This window comes from Armigeres subalbatus, chromosome 3 (genome assembly GCF_024139115.2).
Source record: "Armigeres subalbatus isolate Guangzhou_Male chromosome 3, GZ_Asu_2, whole genome shotgun sequence".
NCBI classification, from domain to species: Eukaryota; Metazoa; Arthropoda; class Insecta; order Diptera; family Culicidae; genus Armigeres; species Armigeres subalbatus.
The window spans coordinates 14038214-14058801 of NC_085141.1; the positions used below are offsets into that span (position 1 = coordinate 14038214).

A 20588-nucleotide genomic window follows, 5' to 3' on the forward strand; every position below is an offset into this window, starting at 1 on the left:
TTTTTTAACTTGTTTGGATTTTTGCTTTATATTATTATACTTAACCCGACAATTTGCATCGAAAGACGCTGTCATAGTTTTCGTTGCCGTCGTCGGTGAATTGAGTTACCTTCTCATTAATTTACAGTAAGAGCTTGAAAACCCGAGCCACGACGCCGATTTCTTCCCGGATGAAAACTTACAGTACCAAGCAAAATCCATTGACATACAATAGATTGTATGGTAAACATAGTAATTTATTGTACGCTTATTTTTCACTTACTTTGAAAGCACAATAAATTTAATTGTTACCGACACATTCTATCTTATTTTTATTGTTCGCTTATGTTTTGTATTGCACGTCCAAAAATTAAACTTTCTGGGTGATCAAAAAATCCGTCTTGAAGAGAAAATAATATAGTTTTCAAATATTTGAATAATTTATTATATTTATGGAACATCAATTGAATACAATGAAATAACAATAGATTTTATTATTTAATGAAAAAAATGTCATATCGATTTTTGAATACATACTTTTTTTGCAGGTCTTGAAATATTCATGTTATTGTTATGGATAAGTTGAATTAACAAAAAAACGAACGAAAACTTTTGCTCACCATTTTAAACGGAGAATGCCTGTATTTATTTGAACGTATACAGTTTTGTTTATGTTTAGTGAAAAAACAAATTATGTAGAGCAAAAAATTAGGTTTTATACAGTTTAACATAAAGAGCACTGTAGAACATTATGTTGTATTGTATTCCCAGTCAACACAAAATCGTGTATGATGCAACATAAGATGCAAAAGTGGAGGCGATATTCATATTGTATGGGGAAGTAGCTATTTTGTATCCATTTTAGCATCTTATGTGACGTCATATACGATCTTTTGTTGACTGGATTTCTATTGTATTATTGGATTAAAATGTATGTTAAATCCTATTGTATATCAACTGTAAAACAATAAAAAAGTGAGAGAAAACATTCAAAACACATTATTTTTATTGAATCATTTTGCTCTGAAAAATTAAAAAAAAAATATTGTAAAAGATACATAACAATCCCCCTCTTTTATTGTAAAAGTCCCATTTAACATTCATTTTATAGTAGAAAACCATTATTTCTTATGTGATTTGCTGCACCGACAAACTGACGTGAATCTAAAATACCAACGCTGCCCGAAAATGGGAAACGGTCGATTCGAATGTCGAGTTGATTGTGATTTGTGATTAATTGTGACGTTTTGCGGAAGGTGTTTAAGACCAGAGTCTATAAATATAGAGTTGCGCAATGAGGATCTGCTTACACTGATGTTGATGTCATTGCTTAAGCATTCAAATTCGATAATCAGGCTTCCTGCAGAGTGCAAAGAAATCAGTTTCTTGTCGCTACTTTATTAGGGGGTGTATTGACGTATTTTTACACTGCTTCTAAAATAAATCTAATAATTAATTAACATTTTGTCCCACTGGTCTCCGAAAAGTCAAGTGGGGGATAATAAAAAATATATATTAAAATGAAAAAAATCAAAAAACTCCTTGGATTTGTTAAAGAATGTTTTGAAAATCCTCAAAACTATCCGAATTTTATTTTGTTGCCCAATCAAAATATTATTTTTTGGCTAAAAAAATCCGATGGGGAGGGAGACAAAATAGTTTTTAAATATTTGTAAGGTACACCGGGGCAAATTGAAATGCGGGGTAAGTTGAAACGGAGCTGTAATTTAGATCAGCAATGACCGAATGCTCTGATTATTTTTTTCAACAAATTACTCCCCTAAACGCACCTTCTGACTGCCATTCCCGGAAGATTGCAGCTACAAAAAGCAATCCCTGCCATTGTTTATTTTTCGCCCTTTGCAAAATTCGAACCAACTTTTTGACGTGCCAATGAAACAGGTCTTAAAATGATGTTTGAAAGTGTTTTTTCATCAAATTTTCACGGTAGGTAATCATTCAATGTTGAATAAACATAATGATTATGAAAAATCGATGGAAGATACGTTTTAATTTTTGTATTTTGGTAGTTTGATATTGCTCCGCATTTTAAACCCATCGGGGCAAATAGAAATGCGTGGTGCGGGGCAAGTTGAAACAACGATTCAAAACGTCACCCTCGCAATTTCCAGAATTCAACATGGTCCGTAAATACATTCGGAAAACAAAAATTAATAGAAAGGACTAAAACTCTGAAAATTAATTTAATAAATTTCTGCCCATTCCGTCGTGAATGCAACCCTCCTACAATCTCAACTGAAGAATAGAATAAAAAGGGGCCATGTTTAAGCTGCATGGTCTAGTTTTGAGATTCTTAATCTACTTTGCCTCGCTGTGAGCACTGGCTCTCAAAAAATAAATCATAGAGCATGTAAACATTTCGTTAACTCCACCTTTCACTTCCCCAGCTCCCCTTTCTCCAATCGAGGGTCTGTGAAAGATACGCTGGTTAATTAATGTGAATTTATGAAGAAGCCACAGTCGATTTTATCAAGCGTACAATTCAAAGAAAAGAGTATAGAGTATCAAAATATGGAATGTGATGCGAGTAAATATCAAGATGAGACAAGTGGGATTTGATTTTCAAATTTCTAGAACAAAGCCTACTATTTTATCACACTTCATACATATATTTTGTTTTTGATACGGTACAGTTACTTTATGTTTGTATACAGCGCAGTGTTTCAACTTACCCCGATATGCGGGGCAAGTTGAAACGGAGCATATACAAAAATAATTTTAGTATGCAAAATATTTATAAAAAAGTTTGGTAAGGTTGCTTATTTTTTATGTATAATCTTTGGCCCGAACTAGCAAACACCGCAAACGGACTCAAAATTTATCAAAGGGTGATTTTTTTTACAGCACTTCAAAGTTCAACTTTCAAAAAACCGTTTCAACTCGGCCTAATTGAATAATAATATGTGATACTTCCTGTCGTGTCTTCTTAAGAATTTTCGGAGATACGCAACCTCTTTTAGTAAGTGCTTGAAGGTAAATCGCTTGTTTATTAGACCTCTTCATGTTTTCAAAAAGTATCAAAAATTCAACCGTTTTGCCCAGAATCACAATTCTTATGCTAAAATAAGCCTGTTGTCAAATTTTCAGTTATTTCGGAGGTGGCTCATGTAGATTTAGTGTTTTTGGGCCATTTTCAATTTTAAAAAAAAAATCTATTGTATAATCATCGCAACCTCTAAACGGAAGCTTTTGGTGTGCTCTACAAGTCTTGTGAACATTGCGATTCGTTCCGTTTACATTTTGACCATGTAAAAGTGATTTTGAGCTTTTAAGTGCATAGAAACACTGTTTCCTCTGAAAGTCGTTGGTCTACAAAATTATTGAGTGTATTACAAACCATTGCTAATGTATAATATTATTATTCCTCTGTTTTCCCTGGACATTTGAGTAATATAATTGTCAATGTGAGATTTACCGTTAAAATCTTAAAAATCAGAAGCAGAACATTTGTCATAAATTTACACGTCTGGATTTCGTCAAACAAGTTGTTCGAACAAAAAAGCTTTGATTTTACTTGTTACTATGACGCACTTGATAGTAAAAGTATAAAGACATATGGTGCAATGAACTAAATTTGGAAGTCGTTTGTTATGCGCAGTAAATATCATCAAAAAACAAAGCGTCTTTGTTCGAACAACTTGTTTGAAAAAATCCTAATGTGCAAAAAATGACAAATGTTCAGCTTCTGATTTTTAAGAATTTAACTGGGAATCGCACGTTGGCAGTTATATTACCAGGTAAAAGGGTAAAAAGAGGAATAATAATATTATAAATTGGCAATGATTTGTAATACACTCAAGAATTTTGTAGAACAATGACTTCTAGGGGAAACAGTGTTTCTATGCACCTAAAAGCTTGAAAATCACTTTTACATGGTCAAAACGTAAACGGAACGAATCTTAATGTTCACAAGACTTGCAGAGCACACCTAAAGCTTCCGTTTAGAGGTTGTTGCGATGATTTTTAGCATTTATATCTCTGGTTAGATTTTTTCAAAATTGAAAATGGCCCAAAAAACTAAATTGACTTGAGCCACCTCGAAATTTTATCCGAATTAGATGAAAATTTGACAGCAGGCTTATTGTAGCATAAGAATTGTGACTCTGTGCTGACCGGTTGAATTTTTGATACTTTTTGAAAACATGAAGAGGTCTATTGTTTATACTTTAAACACGCACTATAGAAAAAATAAGATCTATGCAATATGCCCGTGTGGCAGTACCATACTGATGTATGAAGTCACCAGTCTGGTATGATCACGGTCTTGGTATTGATGGTAGTCTAACGACCTCGATGCATCACTGGCTTTTTGATGGTCCCAAAAAAGGTACTAGGAATATTTACCACTGGCCATGGCATTTGCGATGCGGTCATTTTTTTAATGACAGGAAGATTTGATTCAGAAATATTAAAAATATATGTATGTACTTATCAACCCGTTTTGGTACGATAACTGTATCAGTCACAAAGAGAGATCATCTCGAATACATAATTGATGCTTAGAGTGACTTGCGGTGGCACCACTGGCACTCCAATATCTTTGTAGTTGTACCATAAATTAGTAGTCGTGAGAAACTGGGGGGAGGAAATTGTTTCACTTAGTTTTATTTTTATTGAATCGACGCTAAATGAGCGCTGAATGATTCGATAATTTATCAATATTTTTTCTAGTAAAAGGGTAATCAGGTATAGTTTTTCCATCAAAAATAAACTGCTTGGTGCTAATCGGAGTGAGAAGATGGGTAATTGTAAGATTATGTTTTGTGAGCCGCAAGGTAAGAGGCCTTACTTTGACCAATGTCTTTCAGTGGAGTTGATTCCTTTTAGCAGATAAATCAAGACCAGCCTGCAAGCTTTGTAGATAAAGCAGACATTCTATCTGCCACTGTTACTCTATTCGAGAACCATAATACTTGCGTCACTCAATACTTTCAGGTTAAACTATTAAAAATTGGTAGGATTTGAAAATTAATCAATTTGGTCTCTCATAAGACTTGAAAGAACTTGAACATGTTCAGCTCATGGAGGGATCAATTCTCCCCGAAGAGTATTCCGCAAGTTTGGAAAATGTCAAATTTTCTATTATTCGGGAAAATCGATATTTTGGTAACTTTCATGAAACAATAATCGCTTCCAATTATGTTTTTGAATAACTAATATAATTCTACATCAAGTCCACTTAAAACCCACATAAAGTGGGGATGTGCGTCCAGTTTCCCCTACCAAGGTTTTTTTTTAACAAATTGAAAAATTGCTTCCGTTGCATACAATTTAGTCTCAGAAGGAGGGAATTTGAGTTATACTTTAGAGACCGCCATGAATAGGTACCGAGAACTAAATGCGATGAATCCTTAATTAATCTATCGCTAGGTTTGGTTGATCTTCCGTAACACACTACGTAAAAGTGAGCTGCCTAGCATTATGGGAAAACTTAAGACCTTCCAAATATGCTTTTCCAAATATAGTTTCACAAGAAATGCCCTACCCCCTAGTTTTTTTTCGTAGATACACCACTGCCAGTGTACATAACCGGCGACCTAAGAAGCATCTTTACCCAGCCACTCTACCCTGCCCTGGGCTTTGAATATAGTGGAGCTGTAGGAAGCCCTCCCTGTGATTGGGGACGACCGCAGTCTTGTGTAGTAAAATTAATTTTTAACAGATATATAAATACGCGCATCCAGTTCTAGTCTCGTATCATTGTCAAGTTCAAGTTCGGAAGGTTCATATCGTTGAAGCATCCCATTTCATTTCAAAAGCAAAATGAAATCGTTCGTTTGTGCTACCGCATTGGCGTCGATGCTGGCCGTTGCCAGTTGTGCCCCGTATGGTAATTGTTTGTGATTTTCCTATTGACGAATAAGAGATGCAGAAAGAAGAAGTAAAGTGATGATGACATATTCTCAAAATTTTCCATGATAAGATTTAAAACAATGACCTTGCAATGTCTGTATAAAATAAATGAAATCTAATTGAAAAGTGATTAATTATACGAAAAATATGAAAACCTGCAGAACAGTTCATTGATGAAAAAAAAATAGAAAAAGCATTTTTTCACCGTTTTTTTCTGTTTTTAATGAGAAAGGATTTTGTATGTTATAGAGACATTTTAAAATCATCGTATACTTGCCATGTATAATTTTGAAAAATATCGCCATCGCTGTTGCTCTTACTTAATTACTTAACTTACATACTTAACTACTATTTTGCATCTCTAATTTGTTTATTTGTACAATCTATTTGACATATTCTTTCTTGTTTTAATTGACAGTAATCTTCCTAGAGGAAGCTCCGATTCGTGTGGTCCGGTCGGCAAATGTAGGCCTTAGTGCTTCCGGTAGCGCTGCTAATGCAGCAGCGCAATCATTCAATCAGGGTGGCGGTTTCCCAGGATTCGGCTCACAGCTTGGTGCGTCTTCTGCTAATGCTGGAGCCCAGTCATTCACCCAGGATGCCGGTTTCGGAGGTTTTGGAGGTCTGAGTGGTTCGGCTGCGAACGCCGGTACCCAATCTTTTACCCAGGGAGGACTCCTCGGAGGGGGCCTATCAGGAAGTGCTGCTAATGCTGGTTCCCAGACGTTTACTCAAGGAGGATTTGGCGGTGGACTGTCGGGAAGCGCTGCCAATGCTGGTACTCAATCGTTTACTCAAGGAGGACTTGGTGGTGGCCTGTCGGGAAGTGCTGCCAATGCTGGTACCCAGTCGTTTACTCAAGGAGGACTTGGTGGCGGTGCATCAGGTAGCGCTGCCAATGCTGGTACTCAGTCTTTCACGCAAGGTGGTGGCTTCCCAGGATTTGGTGGAGGATTGAGTGCATCTTCCGCTAACGCAGGATCGCAGTCCTTCACTCAAGGAGGATTGGGAGGTGGCTCTAGTGGATCGGCTGCCAATGCTGCCACCCAGACGTTCACTCAAGGTGGACTCGGTGGTGGACTTTCCGGAAGTGCTGCCAACGCTGCATCGCAATCATTCACCCAAGGTGTTCAAATAGGAGTTCATTAAACGGATGTGTTCACATAGCATAAAGAAACGATGACAAATGGCACCTGTTCACGGTCAATAAATATTGGAACACGAAATAGACTGACGATTCGAGAAAAACGAGAATAAATATAAATCATGTTCGGATTGAACCGTTACGGGCTCCCAAAATAAAAACGATCGCCGATAGAAATTATGCAAATTTTTGTATGGAATGTTTGGCGCTCCAAAACAACGCTATTTGCTTGTTGTTGATAAACAAAATGATAATCAGCGGCTTCAGTCGATGGATGAATAATAAAATGAAAAACCCAAGCAGAAAGATGTTTTTAAAATGATTGCTAATTTAAATATTGTACCGTTGATAAAAAAAAATCTACTCCTCCGCTTATTTTTATTCGCAACTAAACATGAGCGCCAGATAGTCGCCTAAGGAAAACATACCTCCAGGAAAAAAAGCTACTTTGATATTTTTGAAAATTCGGCCGCCGTGATGGATTGTGGCGATGAATGCTTTGATAGCACGTGCTATTTGTACTGCGGATAAATTTTTCACATCTATGAGAACCTTGGAAAATTATCACGAAAATTGTCATTTTGATGCTAGGCACAATATTTACAGCGATGAAGGAGGTTTTCGCTTCTGTAATGATTACCAGTAAACTCGAGCAAAGCTTGAGAGCAAAACGATAACTCGTTTTGATATTGTGAAATCGCCGAATATGATTACTTAATTTGATATCTTTTTGGTCGTTTTAACGGTTAAAATAACAAAATGTATAGCAGAAAAATCTTACTGTGACATCAAATCGAAAACTATTCCTGCTATCGATGAGAGCAAATCGAAAACTAAATTTGATATTATTTCCGATAGCAAAATAAGTACACAGTTTGATGTCAGATCATACAATTTAGAAATCTACCGCAAAATTAGATCAAAATATGTAATCAATCAAGATGATTCATATTTGAAAACAAATTATGATTTCAATTTGATGTCGAATTCAAAATGTGTTTTCTATATGCTCTCGTTATGTTTTCAGACTTTGCTCGGGAAGGCTCCCCCAAACATAAGCGATTTCATTGTCGCAACGGTGACAACAAGTCATCGCGAGGCATATTTAATTTATATTGGGTCGCTGCAGGCAATGTTCCATTTACGCCTTCTTACCAGAATCGCAGTCGCCAAGCGATCGAATCGCGTTTGTTGCGCCGCGTGTGTTTGGTGGAAGCTTAAATCAAAAATTGGGTGGGAGCCAAAAACAAAGAGAATGTTGTCGCGATGTTGTATATTGAAACGATGTTTTATATCTTTATCTTTATCGTGAGAGACGAAAAAAATAAATATTGCCGAAACTCTTTTCTGTACAAGTAGGGGGAATGACGGCTTTGGCAGGTTTTGTTCTATTATTGGCAGGGGGGGGTTTTATGTCTGATTATGCTCAAATTTGGCCTAAACATTCTTTGCGTATCAAAGAACATTGTGGCCAAATTTCATAAAATTTGGTCGACAAAAACCCCCCTGCCAATAATAGAACAAAACCTGCCAAAGCCGTCTTTCCCCCTACTTCAAATGATATTACGTTGATCATTTATATGAAATGAAGACAAAGAATATAGCATACGCTTCAACCGATATGCGACAAATATATAGTGAAGCATTTCAATATCAGATGCAACATTGTCACATTTTGCTGAGATCCCGGCAAAAAAATTAAGTGTGATGCATCAAAATCCCTAAAATACAAACTGCATTACAACTGACATTTTTGAGACATACAATAGATGTAGGGGATAAAGTTGTAAGTTAAAAACAGAAAAAGTGGTACATGATGCTGCATCACCTGCAAAGGTTGCAAACTCAACTGACTTTATAGGGCACTGCAAGGACTGCTTTGTCCCTTTCTCGCTGCAAAGAAATTAGAAAACAACAAGGCCAGTAAACGTCAAAATTTATGAAGATCGAAAGAGAAAGAGATGTTTCCGTGCAGTGCCCTATTACACTTGGACTCGGCCTACTAAAACTGCACAAAGATCTGGACTCCAATGAAGAAAAGTATTTATCATATTTTGTCTACCTTATTCTGGCAAATGTGGAAAAATAGACATATCCACATATTAGTGTTATTTTAGATTTATTTGTACACCCATTTGAGTGAACATCTCCTCTAGGTGGAATAATTAAGTTTTCGTGTACACTCAACCCTCTTTTTACGGCACTTAATGGGGGGACGTAAGAAGAATATGACGTCAAAGGTTGTTTGCTTAAATTGCGAGTTGTTCACTTAATTCATTGATTTTTGGACACTTTAACTACGATAAATAAGCATAGCAATACAAAGATCTAAAATGGATGCATGTTTCTTTTTAGGTCATCCAAGAATTACAAAAATTGGAGAAAAGGAGGTCAATACGCGTATCAGAAAATCTATTTGCTCCTTTTAGAAATGTCAAAAGCTCTTCGTGATCATTTGAGCCAAGTTGAATATGAATTGAATGCATGTTTCATTTCATGGCCATCCAAGAATTGGAGTACAGGCCTTAAGGTAACAAAAAATCACTTTGCTCCTTCCAGATAAAAAGATGTTCAATGGTTATCCAATATGGTTATATGGATCACGTGATCTATTTTTGGAAAGATCCAATAACCATTAGAACATATAGTCCAAAAAAACGTTAGATGGAATGAATTTTTCCAAAAAAATGTTAGATGGAATGAATTTTTTTAGGGCGTATCCAATTTGGTTCTATGGATTACAAAAGGCATTTGAATAAAGATATAACAGCCCTAAAAAAATTCTGAATGAAATGAAATGGAACAATTGATTAACGCTCATTCAATTCAATTCTATGGATCACAAACAGCATGAACGATTTAAAAAGGCTAACAGCTCTCAAGGGCGGGAAGAACTGACTATCAAAGTCAAAACTCACATTAATAAAGAGAGAACAGTTCTCAAGGTGCGCAAGGACTGTACTATACAATGATCGCATATCAGTCCCATCTATGCTGGATCTATGGGACAAATATGTAATTGTGGGAATACTGTCCAGATAATTCTTGGATGAACTAGGATGCAACAACTGTTGAAAATATATCAATGGTTTTTCTATGGATCACAAGGGCATCAAACATTTTTATGGGAGACCTTTGGCTATGCGTGCAGATCTTAAGAATTAATATTGGATGACTTGGAACAGAACATTTGCTGAAGGGTTATCTAATTTGGCTCTATGAATCAAAAAGGCCATAAACCATTCTTCGAAGACACAAATGACCTTTGATTACGCGTGTTGATCTTAAGGCCTACCCTCCAGGAAATTATTGGATGAGCTGGAATGGAACAGTTGTTGATGGCGTATCCTATTCGCTTTTATTAATCAAAAGGTCATGAACCATTTTTAATAAGAATTATAAGCCCTTTTGGTAATGCTGGACTTTAAGTCATGTACTCCTAAGGAGTTCTTGGTAGTTCTTAAACGGGACATTTATCGTAGGCGTATTCATTATGGTTTAATACATCAAATAGGGCATGAACCATTTTTCAAAACAAATATCAGCCCTTTGCTTATGCACAGGGCCGGATTTAGGGGGGGGGGGGCGGTGGGTCTGTGGCCCCGGGCCCCCACAAATCTTATGTTCCAAAACCAACCTTTTTTGTACATTTTGGGGCCCCCACATACCGTTGGCCCCGGGGCCCCCTTCCGGCTAAATCCGGTCCTGCTTATGCAGGTAGACCTTAAGGCCTATACTCCATGGAGTTCTTGGATGCCCTGAAACAGAACAGTTACTGAAGCGATATCAAGTTTGATTCTATGGATTAGAAAGGTCTGAACCATTTAAAACAAGGATATAACAGCCCTTTTGTTATGTATGTAGGTAGACCTTAAGGCCTTTCAGTTAAAATGAAACAATTATTCACGGTGTATCTAATTTCATTCTACGAATTAGAAATTGCATGGGCCATTATAAAAAGAGACAACAATCCCTTCGTTACGCGTGTGGGCTCAAAGCCTAAACTCCATGGAATTCTTGGATGACCTGGAAAGGAACAGCTAATGAAGGCGTATCCAATTTGGTTGAATACATCAAATAGAGTATGCACCATTTTTCAAAAGAGATATCGTATCTTCGTATACGCGTACATACCTTAAAGCCTATACTCCAGGAAGTTCTTGGATGATCTGAAACAGAACAGTTACTGAAGGCGTATCCAGTTTGATTCTACGGATTAGAAAGTGCTGAACCATTTTAGAAAAAGAGATAACAGCCCTTTGGTTATGCATGTAAGCCTTAAGGCCTATTCTCCAGGGAGTTCTTGAATGACCTGAAACGGAACAGTTACTGAAGACGTATTTAGTTTGATTCTACGGATTAGAAAGGGCATGTACCATTTGAAAAAAGAGATAACAGACCTTAAGTTACGCAAGTAGAACTTAAGATCTTGGTTAAGCGTGTATTCTCCAGGAAATTCTTGGATGACCTGGAATGGAATAAAGGTTGAAGACAAATGCAAATTTAGTTTCTAAGAGTACCAACTTATATATTCACTTTTAGAAGTCAATTATGTTTAAAACTCTTTTTACGTCACCTGCCGTAAAAAGGGGGCCGTAAAACGAAGCTACGTATAAAAAAAATGCCGTAATGAGAGAGTTGAGTGTATTTGTTATAGAAGCCTTTCAATTAACAACTGCGGAAGTGCATTTAAAATTCTAAGTTGAGATTTGAAAAAATCATTAAGCTTGCAAAAGGCCTGCCTGGAAACTGCCTGACAACATTTATATAGCGAAATCATTCCGCACATCCCCTTCTACAATAACTAAAAATTCACAAAAAATTGCTTTGGAAATTAGTATCAACTTGTTTTTTCTCGCACTCGAGGCAATAAGCGAACCGCTTTAAAAAATAAAAATTCTTTCATTGTTTTTTTTTTGTTTACTTCGCAGCTTATTAAAGTTTTTTTTTGTTTTTTTTTTTAATTTACAATCATTTTCAAACTTTATAAACAAGCACTTTAAAGCCCAAGACGAATTGTACATAAAAAACCCAGATTAATCCACCTAGCGGCGATGATGCCTTTCTCGTGCATCGTAAAATGTACTGAAAAAAACACATAAGAAAGGTCAAAAAAGCTCTTTAGGGGAATACATTGCATATTTTCTATCATTTTGCATGCTTTTGCATTAATTACTATGCATTCCCACCATTCCTGAAAAAAAATTTTTTTTTTCAATTTTGAATTTTGTTTTTCAAGTGGGAGCCCTTGGGAAAAAACAATGATTGGGACCGCATTCCCCGGCGAATGCAACTTGTTGCGAGTAAATCGGGTAATGCTAAGTTCCAAAAAGTGTGTCTACAAAATTTGTACACACACACACACACACACACACACACACACACACACACACACACACACACACACACACACACACACACACACACACACACACACACACACACACACACACACAAATAGCGTGTTTCGTCTAATGGCCATTCGAGTCGCGAGTGCGTACCGAACTATTTCGTCGGAGGCAGTTTGCGTGATCGCAGGGATGATTCCAGTCTGCATAACCCTAGCAGAGGACATCGAGTGCTACCAACGGAGGGATACCAGAAATGTGAGGAAGGCGGTGAGACTGGACTCTATGGTGAAGTGGCAGCAGGAGTGGGACAATGCGGATAATGGAAGGTGGACCCATCGGCTCATCCCCAATGTGTCGACGTGGGTGAACAGGGAGCATGGTGAGGTGAACTTTTACCTCACACAGTTCCTGTCCGGACACGGTTGTTTCCGCCAATATTTGCACCGGTGTGGCCATGCGTCATCGCCATTCTGCCCGGCGTGTATCGACGTAGAGGAGACTGCAGAGCACGTGATATTCGACTGCCCGAGGTTTGCGGAGGCACGTAGGAGAATGCCTGCCATAAGGGCGGACAACATCGCAGAGCGAATGTGTCGCGATGAAGGTACGTGGCATGCGGTAACCAGAGTCGTGACACAAATAATGTCAGAGCTGCAGCGTCGATGGAGAAGGGACCAGCAAGTAAGCGTCGGTTTGGAGTAAAATCCAGCACAGTGAGCAGTGTTGGGTCTCGATTCGTCGGGGCGCCAGCGAACCGGAAGTCTTCTGCCAACCGGAATCGTCGGACCGACCTCGGCACTCGAACCGTCAACCTGCTGAAGAAAGAAGAAAGAAGAAGGAAGTGCTTCGGGTATGTAGGGCACCGCCAGTGCGGACGTTATCCACCACCGGAACTGTCGGACCACCTCTGCAACCCGAAGACGAAGTCGGCGCAATGCGCGAAAGCGTCCCCTGCGATAGCCGCCGGTAGTCGGGGCACCATCAGTGCGGAAGTTTCCTTCACCGGAACTGGTGGACCACCCTCGACGCCGGGGGAAGTCAGGAGGATTCGAGTGAGGAAGTTTGCGGCACAACCGCCGAGGGATCGAGACGCAGCAGTGGATCTCAGCAAGCCAGTCGGCGAACTAGCCTAAGCTAGGGGCCGGAATTTTAGAAGAAGTGCATGAGCACAGCCCCCCCCGCAGTAGTCGCAGCATCCAGTGGTCCCGGGGGATCGAGGCAAGGAGGATAAGGGACCCGGTTTACCTGGAGGCACATTTTAGCAGGTCGGGAGGAGCCCATCCCTGTTCGCCTTCGAGCATAGTGTGGATGCTCGAGGTGTCTGTCGCGCAGATTTTTGATGGCCTTTAACCCTCGCAAAAAAAAAAAAAAAAAAAAAAACACACACACACACACACACACACACACACACACACACACACACACATACATACGCACATACAGACATCACCTCGATTCGTCGAACTGAGTCGATCGGTATATAACACTATGGGTCTCCGGGCCTTCTATCAAAAGTTGTTTTTTGGAGTAGTCCTATAGCCTTTCGGTACAACTTTGTTGTACGAGAAAGGCAAAACATGCGAATCGGTCAATTTGTTCGATAATTAAGTCATGACAAAAGGAATCTCAGCTAAATTTTATGTGTAAACATTTACCGTACCAACAAAGAATGTTTTTTGATAATCATCACACCATAAATCTCTCGATATGCAACTAATGATCATTGGCTGATACGATTCTGTAAGCTTTTTATACACATATTATATTAAAATAATATAAATCTGTTAGATTTCAATACAACAATTGTATTAAAATCTTCTGGAATTGTATATGCCAAATTATTATACAGTTTCTGTAAGGTTCATATTCAGAACTGTATTAAAATCTGCCATCCGCTGGTAGGGTGTATGTTTATTGTGTATATTTGGCAAAAACTACACTACCGCAACGGTAGAAACATCCACGACTATCGGATCAATTACCCTACAAGTCATATTTTGATACTGTTTCTACAATCGATTCTTATCTCTTAGCTAGGCGCTTCGGGAATACTTCTTACGTAGTTTTTAAACCGTAAGATGTGGGGTTTTCCTACATATACTATTGCGATTGCACTCGTTGCAACCTGCAGTCAATCAAGTATAAAAGATTACAGGACTCTAAACGAGAGTATCAGTCAGTTGCAACCCATCAAGTTTCACACTTCCATTAGAGTATCCCATTTAAAAAAAAGTGTTAATAAAAAAAACTGCCATGAATTCCTTCGCTGTATTCGTCCTGATAGTGAGCGTCATTTCCACCGCAAGCTGTGCACCACAGTTCGGAGCTTCCGGTGCTGGTGCTCAAGCTGCAGCCCAAGGTATGGGCATGGGCACAGGATTTATGCCACATGGGCACGGATTTGGCACGGGCATGTCAGGTTCCCAAGCCAACGCTCATTCCCAGTCAATGGGCGTGGGCCACGGACCATTTCCTGGAGGAATGGGAATGAGTTCATCGGCTTCTCAGGCCGGCGCGCAAAGTTTCGGCCAAGGCGGACCTTTCGGAGGTATGAGTGGATCGATGGCGAATGCTGGTGCCCAAAGCATGGGTCAAGGTTTCGGCGGATAAACATCAAACTTTGCCCATGGTGACCTAGTTGTGTGTTGAAAAATAGGACTGAGTTATAAACATTGTTATGAATCTCGATAAATTTAATATAATTGTGATTATTTATTTACCATAAATTTATAAACGTGTATTGGAATTTAAAAAAATGATGACATATGAGCTTTCAATCCCTTTACATATTTGCGCACGAAAAAAACTAAAAAGCCTTAAACTTCTTTTTTAAAATTAGTGTAATGAAATCAAAACGGGAAATCAGTCTGCAATAGACATAGTGCAAGTTATATAATGCTATCATTGTCCCTTAACTGTAATCAGTTGTGAGCAAGTGAGAATATATTTCGCGCGTAGCTTGGGACGTGACTGCATTTGATTCCTTTTCATCGATTTTATGTTTCGTTAGCGTCTCAATTGGATCAAAAGTTACAGCCGTGCTCGAAGCTTCTTCATCCTTTAGACCATAAAATCAACGGAAATCTGCTCAACCACAGCATATTAGGCTAAGGTTTGAGCCATATACCCTATTTTTATGAAAGTTACTTATATAAAGCCAGTTCCTCGCCAATATCTACATGCGATGTGATGAATCTATCATTCAGCATATAAATATTTGATAATTGTTCTGGAGTAAAATTGACCAGTCACTATTAAAGAAAATCAATATTGGAAACATATTTCCAATGTGTGATCTAAAAGTAAAATCAGCAATGATTCAGTTTCATTGCAAATTTTCGAACATTATTCTAGTTTAATTATAAGCAAAAGAGAACAAACTCGGCAGTGTCCTCTGCAGTGTTCTATTCATGTTTGGAATTCTTTCAATAAAACAAATTAATTATGCTGCTGCTAAGAAAAGCGTCGTAATTGCAAAGTGGATTGATCCCCAGATAAAATGACGCATATCGACAAGTAACAAGTAGTATTGGGATGTAAAGATGACCATCGACACACTTGAAAAAAGTCAGATCACGGCTATCTCACTCTCGGTTGCAATGTTTACAATCATACCACAAAAGTTCAACTCAATGGACGCAGTGGTTCTACGCCCCAATCTGAATGCCAAAGGAGATTAAGCTCTGTAGATTTTTACACCGGTTGACTTAAAATCCTATAATAGTGTTTGCACAGGATGTATAAGTTATGGTGGTTCAGGAATCTTCTAACGATGCTGCATGTTCCTCCTTCCTGCAGACCTCGTGGCGGTTCTGGCTCTCCAAGAAGTATCCTGGATAGAAGCCGTGATATTGAAAACACGAGGTGGAATAGCAATGGATTCCGAAAATTTCGTCCTTAAAGTAACAGTTAAATGTTATCTTAGAATACCGGATTAGCTGATGTACGACATTGAACACGACATTGAAACGCTGAACCATTTCAATCCTTCAAAAAAGGACCAATAAAGGTACCGAAACGTAGGAATTAATATACCGCTTTAGCTGGTCATCAGACTACATAGCCGATAAACACAACATCAAATCTTTAACTCAGAGCCAATAGAAATAGATTCGTCAAAACTGAAATCTGTCATGGATACGACTTTATGAATGCCGAGTTGGTTTGCTTATAAAAAAAGGCGCCTTTAGGTCAAGTAATGTTCATAATCCACTTCTTCTTCTTCTTCTATGGCTCTACATTCCAAGTGGAACTTGGCCTGCTTTTAAACTTGGTTTTCTATTATCGTTTCCTCAGTTATTCTTTTAAAGCTTTTCTATGCCCGCCATTGCATGAGTATGTATCTTGTGAGACAATGTATACACTATGCCCAGGGTGTCGAGAAAGTTTCCATCCCGAAAACATCCTAGACCGGACCGAGAATCGAACTCGCCATCTCCAGATTGGCAATCCTACGCCTTTGCTCGTAAGGCTACTGGAGACCCCAATGTTCATATTACTTATGCTAATCAAAGCTTCTGAGCAAAATTTTAGCTCACGTCAGGTGAATTTCTAAATATTTAGCATATGCATATTGACTGTACAATTCTGTACTTGTTAGAAATAGGAAATAAACCATTTTTAACAGGTTTTAAATTTGGTGTCTTTTGATCTGTCTTACAACTGAAACTGATTGAAATTATACAATTTAATTCATTTTGAATGTTGTTTTGAAAATTGAAGCAAAGTTTGGCGTTCCAATCATTGAAATGATTGAACCTAGATCCGGGCGTTAGTAGAATATGATTTTTTTTCCGATAGTTCTGTCTTTAAGCTTTTGGATGGCACCAATTTATCTTTTAATTTATTTCGATTCTTGTACTTCAAAGGCTTTTGCATTAGTATTGATACGGTGTAATTCGTAGATTGGACAGTAGTCATACTCATGTTTTTCTTCTAAAATTGTATCTAGAATGCTACCAGATATCAAGAAGGGGTGGGATCCTTCATTTCAGCCATTTTCAGTCCAGTCTTTGACAAAAATAAGAAAAACATGAGGATTACTCCCGGCCACGCCACTATAGCTAAGGAGAGGATGGAACTGTTAATGTAGCACTTCATTAACGAAACGTCACCGTCTTTGCGAGACTCTTATTTTGAGTAATGTTAATTGGACACCGTAACACACCACGTGAAGGTGTCTATAACCATCGTTACGGGTAATTCTTGTGCTTCAAAGGCCTTTGAAGTCAGAAACGAGTTAGGGGTTCAAAATGTGAAACAGAACGGAACGGATCAAAATACGATTAGAACAATCTTCTTCTTTTTCCTCTTCTTCTTTATGACTTTTCATTTATACTGGAGTGGCCTTCCATTCAACGTTTTATAGTCTTCCTACAGTTACTAATCAAAGAATTTCTATGTCTACCATTGCATGAATGTTTATCATGTGTGACCGAGAATTGTGTGCTAACTGTAGACCCCATAATTCGTAATGCTAAGCATAGAGGATTTTGTCATCTGTAATTATTACCATAAATTATGTAAGATTTTCTTTATTTTTTATATAAATACTCTTCCGTACGACTCTTATAAACAAAGTGATAAATAACTATGAACACCAATACATAGTACATGCATTTTAATCTCGAAAGTTTATCCACCAAATCCGCCAAATCCCATTCCTTGTGCTCCAGCGTTAGCATTCGATGCACTCATTCCGCCTCCCATTCCGGGGAAGCCTCCACCCATTCCGATTCCTTGAGATCCAGCGCCTGCATTTGCCGAAGAGGAGCCCATGCCTCCACCCATTCCGGGAAATCCACCGCCCATTCCGAAGCCTTGAGCACCAGCGTTCGCGTTCGAGGAGCTCATTCCACCACCCATTCCGGGAAATCCACCACCCATGCCCATTCCTTGGGAGGCCGCGTTGGCTCCAGCTCCGGATGAACCAAATCCAAATTGTGGGGCACAGCTCACGGCGGCAATGATGGCGGCGAGCAGGACGAAACTAACGTACAGCTTCATTTTTGTAGACGATTGCAATTATAAAATAATTACTGATGGTAATTGTAGGTGTACACTGTATTAAACTTCGATTGAGTCTGATGCTCTCGAAAGAAATGAAAAACTATTTTATACTCTAATATTGCAGCTCCACTAGGGGCTTACCTCCATTGACTTTTTATTCAGGTAAGGATTTCCATACTTGATGTTTATATTATTGTGCGAATCAGTTATCAGTTATGTCCACGACACATAGAGTAAATGAATATTGAAAGTCCAGATTGATGGGGAAAGAACTTGCATTATAACAACTGGCTGATAGTACACGTTGATTGTTTGAAACAAAACCCAACTTAATTCATCGAGTAGTGATACTGCCTTTCTCGCATTTAGTCAAGACACCAACCTTATATGGCGCTTATATGACGTGGTTCAATGTACCATTTTTTTATAACTTTTAAAAGCAACAGTCGATCGTTATCAAATTCAATAGTGATCAACTAGGCTTTGCCCCCGTGTCGAATGAAACTTGTTGCGAAAAAATCGGTTGAGGATTACTATATGAAAAGTTGTCTAATGTTTGTCTTAGCTTCCGTGCACACACATACATACACACGGATAGACAGACATGTGCTCAGTTTTCAAGCTGAGTCGATTGGTATATAACACTAAGGGTCTTCGGAGTGAAACGATAGCCTTTCGGTATAACGAGAAAGGTAAAAAGTGCAGTAATCAAATCAAACATTATCAAACGTATTCATATTCACCTTCCTTTCTTGTCTTACAGTCTATCCTCATACCTAAAAACCTGTAATGGGTCACCAATTGGGTTTTTAGGGGTATACACACAAAGAAATTTCATTGGTCCAATTAAAAAACCCATTGGTTAAAATAAAAAGTTTCATTGGTTCTTTTTCGTAGAGAGTTGTGGATGTTTAGAGCAAAAGTCAGCAAACTTTTAGGAAAAAAGTTGATACCCACTCGGTGCCCACCCCTGAAATAAAAGTTTATATACTTTTGTAATAAATTGTAGTACTGTCAAACCTAAATGATGACACCGTTGGAATAAACATTGATTTTTCAAAGAAATCACCCCATGTTTTACCTGTTTCTCCCTCCCTTCCTCCTTTCCTTTCTCGTTTTCCCCACAATTGACTTTTTGGATGGTTCGTTTTCAGGAAATATTTAATAACAATTTATCAATAATTAATAAATAACATTATTTAGTTGAAGCCATATTTAACAGCTGCGCCAATTTGCACAGCTGGCCGAGCAGCTGGCGAAGGTGGAAAATTATTCATGCTTTATCGATGCGAAATTCTGATGCGTCTTCAATTTTGATGGAAAATTAATTATCTAAGGTAACAGAAATGCGTGAAAGTCCATATCCTTTCATCACAAGGCACGCCAACTTGGGAAGTCATTCGGGAAGCCATTTCCAATCCAATAATGGTCGATCGGGTAAAGAATCTGCTACCTGAAAGCAAAATAGGTGGAAAATTGTGATGGTGAATCGACTAAGCTGATTGTATATAAAATACCAATAAATGTATTGTTTCGATAACTTACCTCTGCTGTCGGCTTAATTGAGAGGGTAGCGAGCACGTTGTAGATAAAGGTATTTAACAAGAAGTCTAGCTCGTATGGCCACGGCAAAGAACAAACAAATTGCTGCAACTGATCCTGGCTGATGGCACACTTTTTTGATCGGATTGCTGACAACAGACAACAACAGAAATTCCGAACAGTTACTGTCACTTGCAAAACAAATATATATTTTTGTTTGAGTGGTTTGACAGTTGTACAATTTTTGTATTGAAAAGAACAACTTTTAAATGAACACACTAAATCGTGAAAAGTAACTTTTTAAATAAATATATCGTTTTCGAGAATAAAAATTGTACTTTTATTTTTAATAAAATTGAGCACTTTTTAATTCAAAAGGACAAATTATTTGATAGAATAATGTTTGTTTTTTCTGTGTAGAGATGATGACATATATTGAATCTATTATACAGACTGAGCCTAAATCCAACATTTCATGAATTTTGGTGCACGGAAACTATTTTAAATCAATTTCGAAAAACCTAATAATTTCGTGTATTGAACACCTCTAACTTGATTTTACTATGGGCAGAGCTGTCAACCTGTGAGCTAACTGCCAAGCAGTCAAATTTTTAAAAACTTTTAAAATGTATTTTTAACATCAAATGTAGCTCAGAAAGGGTCTATGAGTGTGAAAAAAATATGTTGTA

General features: G+C 38.0%; 2 protein-coding genes and 1 long non-coding RNA gene across 3 annotated transcripts; 1 reads left to right on the forward strand and 2 right to left on the reverse strand.

Moving 5' to 3' along the window:
• The first annotated feature begins 5672 nt into the window (after positions 1-5672).
• LOC134226892 (spidroin-1-like) lies at positions 5673-7303 on the forward strand. Its single transcript, XM_062707972.1, has 2 exons — positions 5673-5830; positions 6272-7303. Exons 1-2 carry the CDS (start codon positions 5764-5766, stop codon positions 7000-7002), a joined length of 798 nt encoding a protein of 265 aa, XP_062563956.1. The 5' UTR covers positions 5673-5763; the 3' UTR covers positions 7003-7303.
• A 10563-nt stretch (positions 7304-17866) lies between these two features.
• On the reverse strand, positions 17867-18452 carry LOC134220253 (uncharacterized). The gene has a single exon (XM_062699255.1). It carries the CDS (start codon positions 18352-18354, stop codon positions 17983-17985), a length of 372 nt encoding a protein of 123 aa, XP_062555239.1. The 5' UTR covers positions 18355-18452; the 3' UTR covers positions 17867-17982.
• A 1048-nt stretch (positions 18453-19500) lies between these two features.
• LOC134223756 (uncharacterized) lies at positions 19501-20249 on the reverse strand. Its single transcript, XR_009982707.1, has 2 exons — positions 19903-20249; positions 19501-19810 (listed from the first exon to the last, which is right to left on the reverse strand). It is a non-coding gene; the product is annotated as an uncharacterized LOC134223756 (long non-coding RNA).
• Positions 20250-20588: the final 339 nt, after the last annotated feature.

What these genes read in the sequence shown, in the direction of transcription:
- LOC134220253 (XM_062699255.1), bottom strand. Translation starts at nt 18,354, where the DNA reads ATGAAGCTGTACGTTAGTTTCGTCCTGCTCGCCGCCATCATTGCCGCC.
- LOC134226892 (XM_062707972.1), top strand. Translation starts at nt 5,764, where the DNA reads ATGAAATCGTTCGTTTGTGCTACCGCATTGGCGTCGATGCTGGCCGTT. An exon ending in TGCCAGTTGTGCCCCGTATG is followed by an intron (nt 5,831 to 6,271) that starts GTAATTGTTTGT and finishes TTTAATTGACAG; the next exon opens with TAATCTTCCTAGAGGAAGCT.